This window comes from Podarcis muralis, chromosome 10, assembly GCF_964188315.1.
Source record: "Podarcis muralis chromosome 10, rPodMur119.hap1.1, whole genome shotgun sequence".
Taxonomy (NCBI): Eukaryota; Metazoa; Chordata; class Lepidosauria; order Squamata; family Lacertidae; genus Podarcis; species Podarcis muralis.
This window is the reverse complement of record NC_135664.1, coordinates 57,220,197-57,240,757: the sequence shown is the minus strand read 5'-3', so window position 1 is coordinate 57,240,757 and position 20,561 is coordinate 57,220,197. Positions and strand designations below refer to the sequence as shown.

Genomic DNA, 20,561 nt, shown 5'->3' with positions numbered 1-20,561 from the left:
TGCTGTGCTGTAAGCCTCCTATAAACTGGTTATGTCCTTACTATGAAGTGTAAGAATAAATACCACCATTCCTAGATGAAACAGAAGTTCCATGGCTATCATCTCAGTGGTAGAATCTCACTTTGAAAGGCAGCCACACAAGAAATGAGGGGGAGTCATTTCTGAAGGTAACAGCAGCTGATGTAACGGTGACCAAGAAAAATTCGCTGAAAGGCAAATGGCTGGTGGATAACTGGCCATCCCTTTCACTTCCATGGAACTTTCAAAAGTGGCCTTCGCCAGGTGTAGTCAATGTGGTGCTCTCCAAATGTTGCTAGACTATAAACCCCCAGTATCCCCAACCATTAATCATGTTCTATTAAATTTGAGCACCCAATGCATTTGGCCCAGTGTTATCCCCGTAAAATGCATTTTTAAGTTCTTTGTGATTATATAAGCATGGAGTTAATAAACCTTTGTCTGTCTGTAGTAAGATTTAAAAATCTGACTTCCAAGTTTGTTGGCTAAAGGAGATTCCTTTTGGGGTATTTGATTCCTTCCCTTCCTACAAAAAAATACAGAGCTGTTGCCACTGAACTAGCAATTTGAAGGGTGAATGTAAAGAAATAAATCAATGGTATGGCATCCCTGTTTACCATTATGCATAGAAGGATTCACCGCTTTGGCAGCCTGGTCAGTTTATTGCCTTAAATACAGACGTGTCCAGGGACTCACAGAAGGCAACGTGATCAACTCGAAAACAAAGACTCCAGCGGGAAAACAATGGTGGAAGGCAATGGCTGTGAGTTGAAACTGAATGAGTCAAGGCCCAACAGAAATCAGCATGCAGATTCCTCCCCTTCCCACACACCCATTCTTCCGGAGCAGAACTGAACAAAATTACACACTACATTCTCCTTAACCTTCATGCTGCAACGCTTTAATCTCCACAATGCCAATTGCCTGCCAGGTTGCTCAAAAGTTTGCATTTCCCTCCATAAATATTTTATGTACAAGGACTATTTGTGTTACCCGTTTCTCTCGACATGTTTTGACAGCCATGCTGCTCATCACATGACAACGACGTTCTATTTAGAACAGCAGCTGCAGACACTGACAGATTGAGTTTCCATCTTAAACAGCACAGCTGAACTCATGACATCATGGGTAATAGGCTAAACACAATTCATGAGATGCTGCAACTAGTAGTTAAGAGCATTTGTTTCTGAAAGTTGGTTCTTTAGAGGCAAACTCAGTCCTGCATGGAATAAACACGCAGACCCAAAGCAGACATAAACAATCAGTCATAGTTAATTTTTTCCTTCACCATGGTTAAACATTCCATCCAAATACAGTGGTACCTTGGTTTGCATGTCTTGGTTTGCATACGTTTTGGATTGCAAACACGTCAAACCCGGAAGTGTGTGTCCCAGTTAGCAACCTTTTTTTGGATTACAAACCAATTTTTGGGGGGGAGGCCCCATTGGCAAAAGCACGCCTTGGGTTACAACCTGTTTTGGTTTACAAATGGACCTCCGGAACAGATTATGGTTGTAAACCAAGTACCACAGTACATAAAATTATGGTTAAGGATTACCTGCAATTTAGAATGCAGAGCCATGGTTTGCAAGCCATGGTTCTTCAGTACATGATTAAGAGAGTTTCCCCGGTTCTCTGCCTCCAAAGGCACAAGCCTAGGTTTCACTCTATAATACCCTTCAGGGGGAAGACTGGCTTAGCAAGTTAAAACCTAGTTGTATCTTGGAAGATCTTAACCAAAGATATTACAACAAACTATGGTTAGTGCAAACCATGGCTAAGTGTTAACGTCTGCACAATGATCAGAGACTGACGAGTATGTTGCCAAGTAGCAGAAAGTCATGAGTATATAATATATTCAGTCAGAAAAAGCACTCTGATGGGGGGAAAGCAGGGGGATAACAGGGAGGAGTAATTTAGTTATCTTCACTCAGTTTCAGTAAGAGTTTATATCATAGTAGTATCCTTCATATGCATGTTGCATTACAACTCTAATGCAGGGATAGGCAAACTCCGGCCCTCCAGATGTTCGGGACTACAATTCCCATCATCCCTAGCTAACAGGACCAGTGGTCAGGGATGATGGGAATTGTAGTCCCAAACATCTGGAGGGCCAGAGTTTGCCTATGCCTGCTCTAATGCAACCAACCTGCCAACCAACAGAAAGGGATGATGGAAATTATAGTGCAACCACATCTGGGGAACAAATATTGAAGAACACCATATGAGGGCAAACAATACGACTTGCACATTGCAGAGTAATGCAAGCAGAAAGATAAATTTCTGCCCAGATTATATCACCAGGTTTCGTTCTAAAGCCCAGTACAAACAATGCACTTCTCAATCTCCCAAACATGGTCCTGTACACAAGATCAGCAACTTAAGAAGTGTAGCCATACATGAGAATCATGAACAGGATATTGCTTCAGAGAGTACTTACAGAGAACACACTTACAGGGGAATAATGATGGCACATTGGGACTATCTACCTACTTATTTCATAAAATTTTACACTGCTTTATGGTAAAAGACCTCAAACGAGTTATTTACCATTTACTCCTGGGGACTTACTTCTGAGTAAACATGCATAAAACTGTTGTAAAAGTGTACATTCAAAATCCTTTCAGCTATGCAACTGCGCGGATTCTGAAACAAACCTGGTTGCACGATTGCATCCCTAAGTCACATCTATTAAATAAATAATAATGTAATATTTGAAATATAGGAAAGATTACTAATTACTGCCACTTCCTGTGAACTCCTGAAATACTGTGGGCAGCATCCTTTTAGGCAATGAAGTGCTACTATGAATATTCATAATGTAGTGACAATGAGACAAAGGACCTGGCAACCTCCAAAAAGACTTCTACTTCGGGGAGGCGGGGTGGGGGGGTGGGGAAATCAGAAGGACACATTTCTCCTTCCCCATCTGCTTCAAAGACTTTTTTCTTATTAAAAAAAAAACAGCTCCCTGTTGCATTAGTTCTGATGTGGTCTTGAATCTACCAAGAATACACAAAACATTACAAAGACATTTGTTCCTCCTGGAGGGCACAACAGTCGAATTAATCAGGGCACTACATTTTTTGCGGTCATGGGGAGGACAACCTCTCTCACAAGCATTGCACCTGCTGTTAAGGGCAGAGCAAGAGACTGAGCTGGCTTTATGTATTTGTACACCCAAGACATCTGTCCTGAAAAGGTTACTTCCATGCTTAAGAACATGTCAGCCAGGATTCCCCACATTCAAAAGAAACGGGTGGGGGAAACACACATCCCGTCCCCAAACTGAATCTTTAAAGGAATGGCAATTATATTCCAAGTTTGTTTTTATTTTATTTTTAAATCAGTTTGTTTTGGAGATACACACTGTCCCTGGGTCGCCCCTGGGTGGCTTTAAAACAAAACATGCTAAAAATGCAATGTCATTTGATTAAAAACCAACTAATAAAGGCAGCAATATATATTACCAAGAAAGCATAACACATCCTAGATTTCATACAATTTAAAAGCCTGGATAAACAAAAAAGTCTTTATTAGACACTAAAAAGGCCACAGAGAAGACAAGGAAATTCTCTCCAGTTAGGCCCCATCTGCACTATACATTTAAAGCAGTATCATGCCTCTTTGTATGGGGTGTTAGGGGATGGGTAGTATCTCTGGTGGGGGACACGTCATGCTCCTTCTGGGGTAGTTTGTCCCCCCTTTGGTCCGCACCCTGCACTCAGCTCTCACCTGTGGCTCCTATAAGCAGCACACACCCCAGGAAAGGCTTCAGTTCAAGAAGGACACGGACAAACTGGAACGTGTCCAGAGGAGGGCAACCAAAATGGTCAAAGGCCTGGAAACGATGCCTTATGAGGAACGGCTAAGGGAGCTGGGCATGTTTAGCCTGGAGAAGAGGAGGTTAAGGGGTGATATGATAGCCATGTTCAAATATAAATATAAATATAAATACAAATATATAAATACAAATATAAATATAAATATAAATATAAAAGGATGTCATATAGAGGAGGGAGAAAGGTTGTTTTCTGCTGCTCCAGAGAAGCGGACACGGAGCAATGGATCCAAACTACAAGAAAGAAGATTCCACCTAAACATTAGGAAGAACTTCCTGACAGTAAGAGCTGTTCGACAGTGGAATTTTCTGCCAAGGAATGTGGTGGAGTCTCCGTCTTTGGAGGTCTTTAAGCAGAGGCTTGACAACCATATGTCAGGAGTGCTCTGATGGTGTTTCCTGCTTGGCAGGGAGTTGGACTCAATGGCCCTTGTGGTCTATTCCAACTCTATGAATCTATGATTCTATGAAATGGCCTGGGTAGCTGATTGGTCTGACACACTTGGTGAGTTAGGGACTTCCTATGCATGCAAAGACAAGCTCCAGCAGAATGAGTGGACAAGACCAATCGTGAGTCCAATGGTCAAGAAGGTGGTTTCTGCACAGGCTGTAGAAGAAGTGAGGGGCAGATGGGGCTCAACAACCTGGGAAGGCAGCCCATCAAGGAGAAGCGAAACTCTGATCCTAAACCTCTGCTGCCTTGCAGGATACCTTTGGGAGATGAAAAGGCAAAGGAGTAAACCCTACACAAATCCAAAGTGGAGTCCCTAAGATGGTTGGATGGTGTCTTGTACCCCTTCCTTCTGGAAACTCCTGCAGCCATGCTGGTGCCAAAGATATTGCCGTTTTCCTTTGGACCACATCAGTGATGCCGAGAGGGGGGTCTTGTCATATGACCTCCATACTCACTGCCCAGGCTTGTGCCCCAGGGAGCTCATTTTGGTGCTGCTAAGGAGCAGTTTGATTTCACCCCTGGAGGTGCACTCCATTATCTCTTGAGACAAATGGATGCCAACAACTGCCACTTTCAACATTCAGGACTTCCCCCAATGAGTCCTGGAACTGTAGCTTGGGAAGAAGGATGGACTGTAAAGCCACTCTGGCAACTGTAGCTCTGTGAGGGGAGTAGGGGACTCCAAACAACTCTCATGACCCTTAAGAAGCTGGGGAGGGAAGCCATGGCTATTTAAAGTGGTATGATGCTACTTTAACTGTACATTGTACATAGGGCTATAAACAGGCTGTCACTATAGAAAAGCACTAAAGTACGCTTCCTGCCCCCCCCCCTTGCAGTAGACTATGCACATCATCATAATCTCAAGCTAATAAGTAGTTTTGCTTGTGTTGCCATAAAGTGGTAATTATGCCTTTTACAAGGCACTGGAGTCTCACCCAGGCAGATAGAGAGACACAATAGGATGATAGGGGGATGGGAGCCTGATCTCTTATGGATCATGCCATTTACTTACTGTATTTGTTTTAGCAATATTAATAAGCTACTTCTAATATCTGGAGAGGGACGCGGGTGGCGCTGTGGGTAAAAGCCTCAGCGCCTAGGGCTTGCCGATCGAAAGGTCGGCAGTTCGAATCCCCGCGGCGGGGTGCGCTCCCGTTGTTCGGTCCCAGTGCCTGCCAACCTAGCAGTTCGAAATCACCCCCGGGTGCAAGTAGATAAATAGGGACCCGCTTACTAGCGGGAAGGTAAACGGCGTTTCCGTGTGCGGCTCTGGCTCGCCAGACCAGCGATGTCACGCTGGCCACGTGACCCGGAAGTGTCTCCGGACAGCGCTGGCCCCCGGCCTCTTGAGTGAGATGGGCGCACAACCCTACAGTCTGTCAAGACCGGCCCGTACGGGCAGGGGTACCTTTACCTTTACCTTAATATCTGGAGAAGTGGATGAAAATGTTTTAAGACTTAAACACACCCAAGAGGAAAAAGGAAGCACATTTTATTTCCAATATTCAGACCTTTAATGCCATATAGGTCATGGCCACAAACATGTGCATTTGAAAGGACAGTGTTTTTGACATACAATGGATATATTTTGATTTCACTAAGGCTGGTGCAGGGAAACTTTGGCCCTCCAGATGTTGCTGAAATACAACTCTCATCCTAGCTGTTAGCCATCCTTGCTGGGGCTGATGGGAACTGCAGTTCAGCAACATCTGGAGGGCCAAAGGTCCCCCACACCTAAACTAAATCAATTTCAAAACAGAACAGCTGTTTTGCTAACATTTACTTAAACAGCAGGTTATAGCTGTCCTAAAATAATTCCTCCATGTAACAAAAGAGTCAAATGTCCCTTACTGAATGATAACATTCATTGTACGGTGACAGACCCGTGAAAGTCTGGAGAACGAAAAAGGGAACCTAAACAAACTCAGATATGTTAGGAAGGTATTTTGAGAACAATCTGATGGAAATCTGTGCTTTGTGTCCATCAAGATGAATGGCAATTGTGCAGAAGCTACTAATGTAGTACTTTTGTGGAAATATCAAATGTCTACACCAGGCATAGGCAAACTCGGCCCTCCAGATGTTTTGGGACTACAACTCCCATCATCCATAGCTAACAGGACCAGTGGTCAGGGATGATGGGAGTTGTAGTCCCAAAACATCTGGAGGGCCGAGTTTGCCTATGCCTGGTCTACAAAGAAACTGAATATTGAGTATTCTGGATAAACAGTTTCCAAAAAGCAACATAAAAAACAAAAACCCACTATCTGCCAAGTGAACCATTTAAATTGATTTCCATTTATGTTGTTAAATATTTATCTTCAAAAGTCCCAGAAGGAAATCTTCAATCCCTTTTAATATAACTTTTGATCTGCCATCTACACAACCTTTTATTTTAGGCAGATAGTTACTAAAATTCTATTGAACTCACCCAGATCTTCTTCTAGATGACCACAGATGGGCAACCTGCAGCGACAGGGCTGAATGTAGATCTTTGTTGCAATTTCATGGGGGTTTTGAGGATTGGGCAGCGGTATTGTTACTTCTGTTGACACTATACTTCTGCTGATGCAGTCTAGGATTGCATTAGGCATTTCAGCCACCACATTGCAGTAGTGACTCATGGTTAGTCTGTGGCTGCACCCACCAGAACTGACAGCTGTGATGAATTAACCCATACAAAGTCTTAAACTGACGGTCTGAGGGATACCAGACAGGGATTTCACCAGCTAAAAGAACAGATGTCAGTCATATTAACTACAGAACTCTCCTTACACCAACAGGTCAGAGTTTCCCAGGTGACTCCACAAGCCCATACATTTCATTTATTTAGTAAAGACATGTAAAGATTCCAGGTGAGGTCAGCTCACAGGTGAGAGCAACCAGTGTGGTGTAGTGGTTAAGAGCGGTAGTCTCGTAATCTGGTGAACCGGGTTCGCTTCCCCACTTCTCCACATGCAGCTGCTGGGTGACCTTGGGCTAGTCACACTTCTTTGAAGTCTCTCAGCCCCACTCACCTCACAGAGTGTTTGTTGTGGGGGAGGAAGGGAAAGGAGATTGTTAGCCGCTTTGAGACTCCTTAGGAGTGGGATATCAAATCCAAACTCTTCTTCTAGTTAAGGTAACAAGTCCCTGCTGACTACAGATGGTCTCTTCTTTTGCTTCCTATCCAGACCTCCATTTTCCAGAAGCTGGATGTTCAAATTGTGTGTTCCAATGGCCTTTAGATGCACAGCATCTATTTCATCATTGCATAATAATAAATTATCAACAGCAAAGTTCTCACATTCCCAGCGGGCAGGCCTTGCGCTGCCAATGAAAGTATCTGTAGATGACCTAAGATGGCACCTGATGACCTAAGATGCAACTGAAACACTTTTGCAACAGGAGCCGTTGTCAGCTTAAAATCTGAGTCTTGATAATCCTCAAAAAAATCCAGATAAAGATCACCACTCCCCAGGCCACCTATTTCTCATCTTCCATCAATACAACATGGTCTCAAGTTTCCCTGTTATGTGAAAAGCCCACAAAAGCTATGAACACACAACTCACGATAAGCCTAAAAAAAGGGGATTCTACTACCCAAGAATCCCACCATAAATTGGCCAACATGTCACAGCTTGTTATGTTTTTTACAAAAAGGAATCTTTATGATAACTCTCCAGACCCTTTTATAATTGAAACTAGGCTTCTACCTTCCTAAGAATTCTTCTTTCTAAATGACATTTTCCCCTTCCAGCAATATTTCTGTAAAACACGAGCACTGAAAAAAGTTCTATATAGAGACACTATTTCTTCTCAGGAATTTCCAAGAACAAGCATCCCGCCTCAGTGATAAATGAAACTTCAAAAACTCTTTCAAAGCAGAGGCATTTATACCGAGGTTATCCTTGATGTTTATATTACATAGCAGGAATACTGGCAAGAAAATACCTTTCAAGCTCACTCTTCAGATATGTCATTGTGTTAACAGGTTCCCGACATTATTAATCGGGGAATTAGTTTGAAGAGAGATTTAAAAGAGCATCAAAAGTGATGTCTTTGGGATGCACAAGAAAAGGAAGGTGCCCATTTCAAACTAATCGCCACGTACTTGGTATGCAGAGCAAACACCGCTGGGAACAGAACAACTGAACTATGAAAAAATCTTGAAGAAGCGGCTCCACATTCCCCCGCCCCAATCACCTGCTTGAAGCATCAAGGAGAACCTGTTATTGAACAGTGGTGGCAATGTCAATGTGCCCTAGTAAAGTGTTTCCCAGTAACTATAAGCTAGACTCCACCTCCGGTATGGCTGTTAAGGAGCCAGTGTAGTGTAGTGGTTAAGAGCGGTAGATTCGTAATCTGGGGAACCGGGTTCGCGTCTCCGCTCCTCCACATGCAGCTGCTGGGTGACCTTGGGCCAGTCACACTTCTCTGAAGTCTCTCAGCCTCACTCACCTCACAGAGTGTTTGTTGTGGGGGAGGAAGGGAAAGGAGAATGTTAGCCGCTTTGAGACTCCTGAAGGGGAGTGATAAAGCGGGATATCAAATCCAAACTCTTGTTCTTCTTAAAGCAAATGTATATTGCTGGTCACAGAATCAGAGTCAGAAGGGACTCAGAGGATCATCTAGTTCAATCCTCTGCAATGCTGGAATATGCAGCTGTCGCATACAGGGATCAAACCTGCAACCTTGGTGTTTTCAGCACCACACTCTAATCCAGTGTTTCCCAACCTTGGGTCTCCAGCTATATTTGGACTACAATTCCCATCATCCCTAACCACTGCCCTTGCTAGCAAGGGAAGATGTGAGTTGTAGTCCAAAATCAGCTGGAGACCCAAGGTTGGGAAAGACTGCAGCCATCCTAACACTTGCAGCAACCAACACCGACAAAGTATCATTTTGTGGCCAGTGCAAAAGAATCCCCTCAAGTGCCTTTACCTGAGGTCATTCTAGGTGGTTAACACACGCCTAACCTCAATTGCAAATTTTAGAAGAAAGCTAAAAAGATAGAAGTTCATTCCATGCCTATTTATGAGCTGAGTCAAGGGATTGAATGGAATTTCAGCAAGGTCATTTTTCCAGATGAAGACAACCCCATGGAACTTTAATGCTTAGGAGCAAGACCCGCTAAATTCACTGTGACTTTGACATGGACGCTTTCTTAATATGATCAGACAGGGAGAACTCAGATTTCCCAAGTGTGACATAGATTCCAGTAGCCTTTAGCCAATCTCTTAAATCTGCGGCTCTCCAACTAGTGTTGAACTCCAACTCCCATCAGCTTCAGCCCACAAGGTTAACAGCTCAGGGATCATGGGAGTTACTGAGCCCAACACCATTTGGATAGCCACTGGTTCTCCCTCCCTGTTCTACTGGCTTGGAGACCAGACTAGGAACTTCTGTAATATTATGGGAATTCACTGCACTTATTTTAAATAAGCCAGCAAGAGGGGAGGAAGAGGCCTGGGATAAGAGAGGAGAGAAAGGAACCTGAAAAGAGCAGCCACACGAAAATTATTCTGTATGTGCTAGTCCACATTTTCAGTCACATGGCTCTGATCATGCGAGTTCATACAAGTCACACATACCAGACTACTAAGGACACCCAGTTTAGAAGGGTATTTGTATAAGTTCACACTAATTCAGGACAGAACAATTGTCCTGGTGATGACCAAGATGCAGGTAAGAAGAGTTCAATGAAAGCGGTACTGCTACTCCAAATTTTGAACTCAGTTCCAAATTCAGACTCAGAAGGTAAAATGAATTCCTCAAACTAAGAACACAGCAGACTGCAGGTACAGGCATTTCACTCTTAAATTACAACATGTCAAGCGTGAAGAAATGTATTACACTGTCTGATTCTATCAGCATCTTTATTGATTCTGCTAAGAGCTCCAAGAATCAACATCCTATTGATGAAAATGGAACAGCAAGAGGTGCAGTCATTCCTCCCAGTCTGGTCGTAGCAATTTATAGCTTTCTGAACAAGAGATGCCGCTTTATATGTGGGTCAAGTAATTTTGTTGTAAGACAGCCTGAATAGCAACTGCCTCCAATAAGTGATGCTCTCTGTGCTGACAGCATAAAGTACCACTGACACCATGTTTGTATGACAAGCACCAAGCACAGAAGCAAGCAACTGGGCACTAGACAAAAAGTCTCCAGAAACCTGCAATTACTTCAAGGCATCCAAGTTCAATACCCAGCATCTATGGCAGAGTTCCCCATTATGGAACTCCTGTGCCCACAAGGCCCCTGTTCCTCCTTCCCTTAAAAATGACTTCCATCTTGGTTATGAGTTGGCAATGGTGGTTACTTTTTGGTCTCCTGAAAAATTCCTAGAACTTAAGGAGGAAGTTGGAAAAGTGGTCTCTTTCCCACTTCCTCTTTCAGCTCCAATCCTAAATTTTCCTCCAACCAAACTTCGACTAAAAGGGGCCTGAAACTCAGAATACTGCATTTCTGATATTCAAACAACATATATATTTGCAAAATGGTTTCCCCCATTCTATTAGGATATTAGCCATCCATTTTCCATCCCTTCTGGTGGCAAGCATGAGCTACCTGGGGAGGGAAACATGTTGCCCACCAGATGTTGTGGGACAACAATTCCCACCACCCCAAAGCATTGGTCATGCTGGTTGGGATTGACAGGAGTCCAACAACATCTGGAGGGCCACAAGGTCCTAAGAACATAAGGTTGTAAGAACATAAGAACATATGTTCGGGTCCCCACCTCTGAGCAACCTGTAGGTCATTTTTTGAAAATCATTAAGTGATAACCAAGGCAAAGCATTGTTGCTAGTTAATACATCAAAGGACTTTGGGGGTGAAAATGCAAGGTCGACAGTTCAGTTAGAATGGCTGGACCATGCACCCAATGCTAGTGTTAGCCTATTTTAGTCTGTGGTTATTTGGTCTTATTGTAATTAGATACATCTATAAAAATGATTAAAATACAAAAACTATTGTATCTTGGTGACTGCAGACAGTTTTGTCATACGACAGTTGCAGCGTATAAGCCTTTTAAATAAAAGAAGCAAGGCATTAATTATAAAATGTGTTCAGTCTTTAAAATGCTGCAAGACTTTGTCCCTGCTCACACCTTGCAAGCATTGTAATAAATTAACAATCACTCAGCAATCTATCCAAGGGTTGGCAACTGCCAAAGGCTCCTCCTCCTCTGCCCTTGGACATAAAAAAAAGTGGTGTGGAGGGGTGTAAAATATGCTACGCGAAAGCCATGCCATATGTTGGAAGGAACAGAAGCAGTTCCATTGTTTACTGTACAGTATTGTTTTATTTTAGGTAAGCTGTTTGGGGGATCCTTCTGGATCGAGAGGCAGTAGGGAAGTCAGATAAATAACCACATTTGACACTTGAACCATAAGGATGCAGTATTTTCATTCTCATTACTTCCTTTGCTCTTCTCCCCCTGCCCCCACTGTTTATACTCCAGGGTGCTGCAGCCCAGAAGTCCACAGTCCACTTAATGCATCTGATGATGCAAGCTGTGAAGAGGCTGAAGGAACATGATGCAATTCTACTGCTGAAGTTAAGCTAACTGACCCTGGATGGGAAATCAACAGAAAATCGCATAAAGTTATTTGAATAATACATTTTAATTTTATTTTTGCCAGCACAGACTGACACTATAATCTTTTGTAATTCTTTCTTCAGGTTTCAAACCATATGTCAGGAGAAAGGACTACAGCTCAGTGGGAGAATATATACTTTCCATGCTTAAATTCCCAATTCTAATCCCCTATTGAAATATTCTCAGGTATTCTTCCTGGTATCAGGGGAAGAAAGAGACCCCAGTGGGAGTACCCAACTAGCCAACACGTCCAATGGTATGAGATGATCGGAACTGTAATCCAACAATATTTGGAGGGCACCATGCTGGCTGCCTCTCATAAGATGCTCCAGTGATTCAGCTTTGTAGGTTCATAAAACATTAACTGCAAAATGGACCTTGGATTTCTTATTCAAACAAGGCGTTCGGTTTCCTTCAAAAGTTAAGTGCTAATTTCTGTTTAAAAGGTAAAGGTAAAGGTACCCCTGCCCGTACGGGCCAGTCGTGTCCGACTCTGGGGTTGTGCGCCCATCTCACTCAAGAGGCCGGGGGCCAGCGCTGTCCGAAGACACTTCCGGGTCACATGGCCAGCGAGACAAGCTGCATCTGGCGAGCCAGAGCCGCACACGGAACGCCGTTTGCCTTCCCGCTAGTAAGCGGTCCCTATTTATCTACTTGCACCCGGGGGTGCTTTCGAACTGCTAGGTTGGCAGGCGCTGGGACCGAACGACGGGAGCGCACCCCGCCGCGGGGATTCGAACCACCGACCTGATGATCGGCAAGCCCTAGGCGCTGAGGTTTTACTCACAGCGCCACCCGCGTCCCATAATGGGTAAATTTCTGTTTACCCATATACAAATGACAATGCTAGAAGAACATGAACTTCCATTCACTGCCTCAGTCATGGAGGGCAGAGGTCACCCGGTTCAAGATGACGCAGGAATGCTGACTCACTTTGCCTGTCAGCAACTGAAGTGTCAAAGCACGACTCCTTTCCAAGCACATTATAACACAGTCCCCCAAAGTTGTGCAAGGTCTATTAGAATTAGAGCAAGATTTTCGTTTCATCTGGCCAACAAAAGTAGATTAAAATAGATCTGTTTTAACCTTCTAACCCCCTTAAGTCCCCATATCCTGCTTTGAGAATAACCCTTTGGTGTTTTTTAATTGTCTCATTGTTGTTTTATTTATTATCTAGAATAATCACCAGGATTCATGGAAAGGATGTAAATGATAAATGAGGCCAATCCTATGCTGGGGGGGGGGGGGGCAGGCAGCTGAAAGTCTACACAGGATTCAGCAGAAGGGCCACCAGAGGGACCCTGGCACAAAGCACAGCTCTCCGCCACAGTCCCACCATCCATGATCTGCAGGCAGTGAAGGCCCAAATCCAGACCCAGCTTCCTCTTCCCCCAGCATGATGCCAAACATGCCCTGAAACTATGCCAACCACTGCAGTTGAACGAACAATGAAAGGGTAGGGAAGAGAAGAGTCCACCTCCCACCCTGGCCACCAGTAGCTCTCAGGGATTTGGATGTGGCAGTTTTTCCAAGGATTCACACACACATTCCCAGATGGACCCTTGTGCTCATCAGTAGCTGAAATAACTACCTATTCTTGTTTATACTGTCTTCCCTTCCCTTCCTTCTCCTCCACTGCCTCCCATGTCAGATTCTGCTCTGCAAGCCCTCTCATGTAGGAACCTGTCCATTAGGGCTTGCAAAGCACCGTGCACATTGAGGAAGATATGCAATAAAGAAAACATTAATATGAACACTTCTATTGGAAGCGAGTTTTCAATATTTCCCTTTTTAATCCCCCATTACACAATAATAAATCAAAAATAGCTTGCAAATACAAACAAACCCAAGCGTGCCCTTGAATCTCAACCCCGCCAATTAAATTTGCCAGGCCAATTAATCAACTAGAGCTTTATTATTTATTCATCCATTCATTCTGAAATTGACATCCTGCCAACCAGCTAGGAATGGCTCTCATGGTGGCTATCAATACATTAAAAGCATTTATAGCTAAACAATATTTTTAAAACTGTACTTTTAAGCAAACAGCAAGCTCGTCTACAGCTTCCTTGAAAGGCAACCATTTAGTTGATTAATCTACCAATTAAGTCAATTAAAGCTTGCAGCCCAGTTGTAAGCAACTGATGTTTTGGTGGGAGGACCAAGAACATGAATACATGAAGTTGTCTTATACTGTACAGCAGTGTTTCCCAACCGGTGTTCCGCGGCACACTACTGTGCCGTCAGACATTGGCTGGTGTGCCGTGGGAGGGAGGCGGGCGAGTCGGGCGGTGAGAGGCGGCGGCGGCGAGGATCCGCGTCGAGCCGGGGGCGGCTCCGCGGTGGTGGTGCCGAGCGGCGGGGCAGCGCGTGCAAAAGGGAGGAGCGCGAGACAGCGGAGGAGGAGGAGGCCGGCATGTCCGGGCAGCAGCAGCAACAACAGCAGCAGCAACTCCCGGCGACGGCTCCTCAAGCCCCGCCGCCGCCCCCTCCTCCGCCCGCTATCGCCGCCACCACCACAACAGCCGCCGCCGCCTCAGTTGCCGCCGTCTCTCAGTCCCTCGCTCTGCTGCCTCCTCCCACCCCCAAAGCTTGGAGGTTCCCCGGCAAGGGGGAGGGAAAAAACTTTCACTTTCGTGCGTCCCTCCCGGCGTGACGCTGCGCGCTGACGTCACGGGGCGGGGCTTTAATGGTGGTGTGCCGTGAGATTTTTTTTCAGTAAACAGGTGTGCCGTTGCCCAAAAAAGTTTGGGAAACACTGCTGTACAGGGTCAAACCACTGGTCAAGGCAGCCCAGTTTTTCCTATTCTGACTAATGGGAGATTCCCCCAAATTCTCGGGCTCAAGAGAAGTTTTTTCTTGTTCTCAATTAACCAACCACATACTTTATTAATTGTGCAATCCCGTACAAGTCTACTAAGGTGTCAGTCCTATTGAGTTCAATGGAGCTTACTGCCAGGTTAAGTGGGCAAATGATGGAAAGAAATCTTGAAGAGCAGTCAGACGCACAAACCATTTACTGAACTTCAAAAGCAGCTGGTGATAGAATCATGGCCTTTGACTTGACTTCAGAAGGCCAACTATTATAAAGTTTTGGAATGTAATGAACTTAATGACATCTGTACACATTCTGCAAAACGGTAATATCCAACTTGATAAGCCAACCTGGCAAAGGCAATCAGCGGGGGGGGGGGGGGGGGGGGAATCTAACAGCATCTTTACTATTCATCAGTTTGAAAGAAGTTAGCATATAAAAGGTAACTTTAGATCAATGGTTCTCCAACTTAGATACATGCTGTGTTTCTTTGCATTTAGCCTGCAAAATCTTCTTTTGCAGTTCAAGAAACAGCAACAAGACTATTCACACTTACAAGCAGTGAGAACTTCCTAATCAACACCACCATGTAAATGCCCCTATTTTCAGAAAGAGGAATTGGAAATTACTCTAGTTAAAACTCCCAAAGGTCATACTATGCAAATCAACCCTGGTGCACCTTCAATGCTAGAGGAACCAGCAGGGTTCTATTTCAGAAACAAGCATGTATGTAAACGGAAGCCATATTTGAGATTGAGACCAACACACACATTCAGGCTCCAGGTGGGAAACCAAAACCTTATTACAATTGCTTCAATTCCGTCACAGATGTATACATTACATTAGATCATTTAATCACATAAATGGGCATCAAATTACTAAAAGTTACAATGTGCAAAGTATACAAAATGGCAATGTCAAATCAATTGTAAAGTTTAAAAATTATATAGAAACAATTTGTTAATTACTGCTTTTTTAAAAAACAACAACTCAATGAGACTTCAATTACATAACCCAGATTCAGCTCCAGCAGTGCTTTAAAAACAAAGTTACATGCAACTTTCGGTAATTGCACCAAAACACAAATAACTTCTAACTTTTTCTAATGAAGACTATGGGGAAGCAATTTCTGTGCTGGTACATTAACACAATCACCCCTTATCCAATATCAAATCCAACTGAATGCAATGAACACAGGTGAAATCTATATTTAGGTAAGGATTCCTGTTTATGCATGGATCCTCTCAATGGAATCAGGGGCTACATGTTAAAGATTATGGCCCTAATCATTTGATTGCTTACCAGGTATTACTACTCTGAAACCATCCTGTTTCAAGTCAAAAATGTCATCCACACGACAAGTGTACAATTATGACTTTAAATGAAAACTCCCCACCAGCTCACTCAATAAGTGGCAAATTAGTTTTCTTAAAGAGCATGCAAATAATTTAAACGAAGCTGATCTCAACTTCAAACAAATGCTGAAGAATTCTTTATATCCATTGCTTCTGAAAATTTAAGAACAGTTCACCATCATGAGACAGGCTATTCAAGACAAATATCTTTAAGAGCCTTTCAGAATTTCCTTCTGTCAAGTTAATAACCCTGAATTAAGGCAAGTACAGAGCAGAAGCTATTTTCATTCCAAAAACTTTACTAAAATTATTAAATTCAGCTTCAGAATTGGCCACAATGTTCATGCAAAAGGTAAGCAGGTAAATAGCTCAAGAGTGGGCAGACCTGTTTACTTCCAGATGCTGCTGGACTACAACTCCCATCATTCCTGACCACTGGCCATGCTGGCTGGGGCTGATGGGAGTTGGAGTTCAACAATACCTGGAGGACCACAGATTCTCTATACCTGAATTACCACTTTAGCAACAATAGTCAGCTACTTTTATTTCGCATACAAATGGATCCCGATTCAGTTTGAATACAGCTCTCCCTTTTTCTTTATTGGCTAGTCGTCATACTGCAGAATCTGGAGAGTTTTCTGAACAAGATGCACAATTTAATTTTAACCTACTTTATTTTCAGAGATGCAAGTGCCATGTATCCAGCACAGGTTGCTTTTAAAAGGTGTCTTTGTAGTTTCTTACAACCCCCTTTCTATATTTTGAAAGACTTTCTCCTACTTCCACAGCTAGCTATGCGGAGAAAAGCCTCTGGCGTCTCTCCAGCTTTAAACCAGTTACAATTTATTTTTGACAAATCCTATTGAAATCACTCAATCATATGAGCAGTATTTTTAGCCGAATGCAACAAACACTTTCAGGATTAGGGATGATGGAGAGACTCGTTTTTTTAATCATTCTCAAGCAAACTATTCCAGCTAAAAGGACAATATACCCAGATATCTGATGAGGGGGAGAGAGACTGGTCTGCTGTCTGTAGGCATTTGGATAGATAAAAATATAGGGGGGGGGGGGCTTTGTCAAATTGGTAGCTAATGCAAAATAATGATTTTTACTAGGAACTATTGATTTCACTGGATTGTAGGATGACAGCCTGGAGGGGGGGGGGCGGAAATTTTTCACTAGACGTCTCTTAAACACATTTCCTCACCGGAATTTTCTAGATTAAGCTTGTGTACATAGCCATGTCTCTCAACTTTTGTAGGTTGCCTGATACAATGACTAGCACAGAATGAGTAATATTAGCAGCGATGAACCTCAGCATGGGCCCAAACAGTATCACAAGCTTACCTGCAATTTGTAATGCATAATTCACGCTGTTATGTAAAGAACTAGTGTGCTGTAATGGTTAAAGAGTTGGGACTAGGGCCTGGGAGACCAGGGTTCAAACAACCTTGAGTTCCTTGGATAAAAGGTGGAATTAAAATGTAACAAAATGTGTAAATAAATACCTCTTACTGCCCTTCCAAAAAGAATAATATATTTTAAAGAAACCTAAAGCTATGGTACGAAAAATAAAACAAAACATCTTAAGATATGTTTTTCCATTTGTAACTATCTAGCCAGCCAAAATACAAAACTGAAATATTAATTAGCATCATTCTGTCTGCTGGCAACAAGGAGTTTTAACTTGGCTATCTAATCCCAGCGCAGAGTGGCTTAAAGCAACCCTTTCCCAGCCCTCCAGAGAACAGAAGAAAGCACTGCAGTCTCCCAAAGTAGTTACAAAGGTAGCTTTCCCTGCTCTTTGGACCCAAGATATAGCGGTCATTCGAAGGGGAGGCGATTGCAACATTCAAGACCTTCGCAAGCGCACGTTATCTAAGGCCTGGTCGCAGCACAGGGCACTGGGGGGGGGGGGGAGAGGGAATAAAGCCTGAGCCGCGAGGAGGAGGACTGCACTGAAACGTGGTTTCCTCCTGGCAGTGACATAACCGAACCTGGCCACTGCAGTCTGGAAGCATCACGATTTTGGGAAGCGGGTGGAGGACGAAGAAGAAGAAAGGGGCAGGGAGAGCCAGGCTGGCTACTCAGATCTGGAGATCCGTGCATGGAAAAGCAATGCGGAAGGCGCTTGTGGAAAGGAGCACCATCGGGGTGTTTGGAGGAGGGCTCCTCCTGAGCTGTTGCGGGAGCGGGCGAGGGAAATAAAAACAAAAAGGGCGCTGCGAACACAATAAGTAAAGTCTCCAGCAATGGAGCCTCGGGCGGCGTGTGCGCGGGGCCTGGCCGGCGCAATGTCGCCGCGCAGAGCGCAGACCCCCGTGCTCCAACCCGGGCGCAGATGGAGACCGCGCGCACGCGGCCACCGAGTCGTCTTTTGCTCTCTCCGCCGGGGTGGGCGCAGCGCAAGCGGAGCAGCAGCCCGATCCTCAGGATCAGCGCTAGGGAGAGAGGGAGCAAGGCAGCGGCGGACCGGGGCCGAGCAGGGGCTGTGTGCCTCGAAAGGAGGAACGGGGACAGGATCAGACCCTCCCCCCCCCCAGCCCCCGTCTTTGTCTCCCTTTCCCTCCTCGGCTTACCCGCCAGCTCGTCCGGCTCCAGCCCGCTGTCGGCATCGATCCCGCACAGCACGAAGTAGTGCGCAAAGCGGCAGGGCGCCGAGCCCGAGCCGGGCCCGGGGGGCGCCGCGCTGCCGCTCATCCCTCCGCCGGCGTCCGCGATCTTTCTCGGGCAGGATCCCAAGCAGCAGGGGCAGCGCCGCTAACGCATCAGCAGCACCAGCAGCCGCGCTCCTTCCATGGCGCAAGTCCGCCCGGGTGGCGGCCTCCTTCGCCGAGGGGCGCACGGCCGAGCGGGAGGAAGACGAGGACGCGGCGCCGGCGGTAGTGGCAACAGCAGTGGCAGCGGCGCCCCTCGGTCAGCTGAGGCTGCAGCCGGCGCTCGAGCCCCGCTAGGCACCGTCCCGCCGTCGCCTCTGCCGCCTCCCCCTGCCGGTCAGACGCTAAGCCGCGCCGCGGGAGGGAGAAGCAGCACACCGGCCCGCTTCCGCCCCGCCTCCTCGGCGGGACATTTAAACCACGCTTGGCGCACGAAGCGAGGCTCGGCACCCCAAGGCCGGGATTGGTTTGGTGCTCAGCCGCCTCCCGAAACGCGTGAAATTTTGCTTGACGGACCACCTGAATTCTTTTCCTGCCTGTTGTAGCAATTGCAATGCGCTGTGCTAGATGCTGTAAGGTTTTTAATTGTATTTTTAGTGCCTCTCCTGTTTCTCTTCTTGTTGCATTACCATTTGAATCCCATAGAATACAAGGTATAAGAAGGAATCGGAATACAATTTAAAATCATGAAGAATATTAACTACAGGCTTGCCATGGATCATCTGAGTGAAGCAGGTATCTGAAGAAGTGTGCATGCACACGAAAACTCATACCAAGAACTAACTTAGTTGGTCTTTAAGGTGCTACTGGAAGGAATTTTTTTCGTTCTGAGTGAAGCAAATACTGTATGCACAAGGAAGAGGTGAAGATGCACGAGCTAACAAAACAAGAGTGGTCAAGAAGCCAAAGCAGAGAAAATGACTCCTGCTAAGCCGACCAGAAGCAGGGCAGATCCAGAAGGCCGGCAGGATGGCTCCTTCCCCACATATCTGTCCACCAAAAGTGGCAAGTGAAGCTCAGACAAATGCAGAGACATGAGAGAGAGGCAGGCAGGCAGGCAAGATAAAAAGGCTGGAATGGATCTGCGGCTTTTGCCTGCAGAAAACTTCCCCCCATGGATCCATTCCAGCCTTTTTTTCTGCCTGCAGCTCACTTGATCCACTTGATCCCCTTCAATAAATATACAAAATTAGAGTATGTTTGGACACACTTGGCACACCCCCTGAGCACACCTGGTACAGCCCAAAGGGTTGTTTAGGTGCAACATGATTTTAACGATGATCACACTTAGGAATAAAAAACTAAGGGTTTTGCATTCCAAAATAACCTTGGGTTACTCCCAATTACATTTCTGTACATCCTAGTACAAGAGTCAGAAACCTTTTTCAGCCTGAAGGCCACATTCCCTTCTAGATGTTGGAAGATGTTTGGTGATATCACAGGAAAAGGCACCGTTTCTTAATTCTAAGAGCATTATTTGGCTTGCTAAAGATTTTTAATCATGCTACTTAAGTAACCTTAGCAATGCCAGAATATCTCTGCTTTCTATGGCCAATCTTTTGTCTTGATTAGATCACTTAATCTCAGCAATTATCAAGTTAAGTGATTTGATCAAATCAAGACAAAAGATTTGTTTTCATACTGCATATTTTAATCAACTTACCAGTGCCAGGTTGTCTATGCTGTCTTCTTTTTTGCAAATGGTTCCCTGCCCTACTGTTAATACAATCATCTCAGCATTTGTTGCCCATTTAGAAGGTTACTGTAAAATATTAAAGACACACCTATTCAACATATATAAATTTAAGCTTTAATTATCACTGACGGTAACTT

General features: G+C 44.7%; 1 protein-coding gene across 8 annotated transcripts in view; it reads right to left on the bottom strand.

Annotated features, from left to right (window-relative positions):
• DENND5B (DENN domain containing 5B) overlaps window positions 1–19,059 on the bottom strand; it is a 96,668-nt gene extending 77,609 nt beyond the window's left edge. For 5 of the 8 annotated variants that reach the window (XM_077935103.1, XM_077935107.1, XM_077935104.1 and 2 more), the window contains exon 1: window positions 18,651–19,059. In XM_077935103.1, the coding sequence (XP_077791229.1) occupies window positions 18,651–18,771 (121 nt within the window). In that variant the 5' untranslated portion in view covers window positions 18,772–19,059. The remainder of the gene's footprint in view (window positions 1–18,650) is intronic. The other 3 variants (XM_028745844.2, XM_077935108.1, XM_077935110.1) reach the window with 2 other exon arrangements.
• Window positions 19,060–20,561: the final 1,502 nt, after the last annotated feature.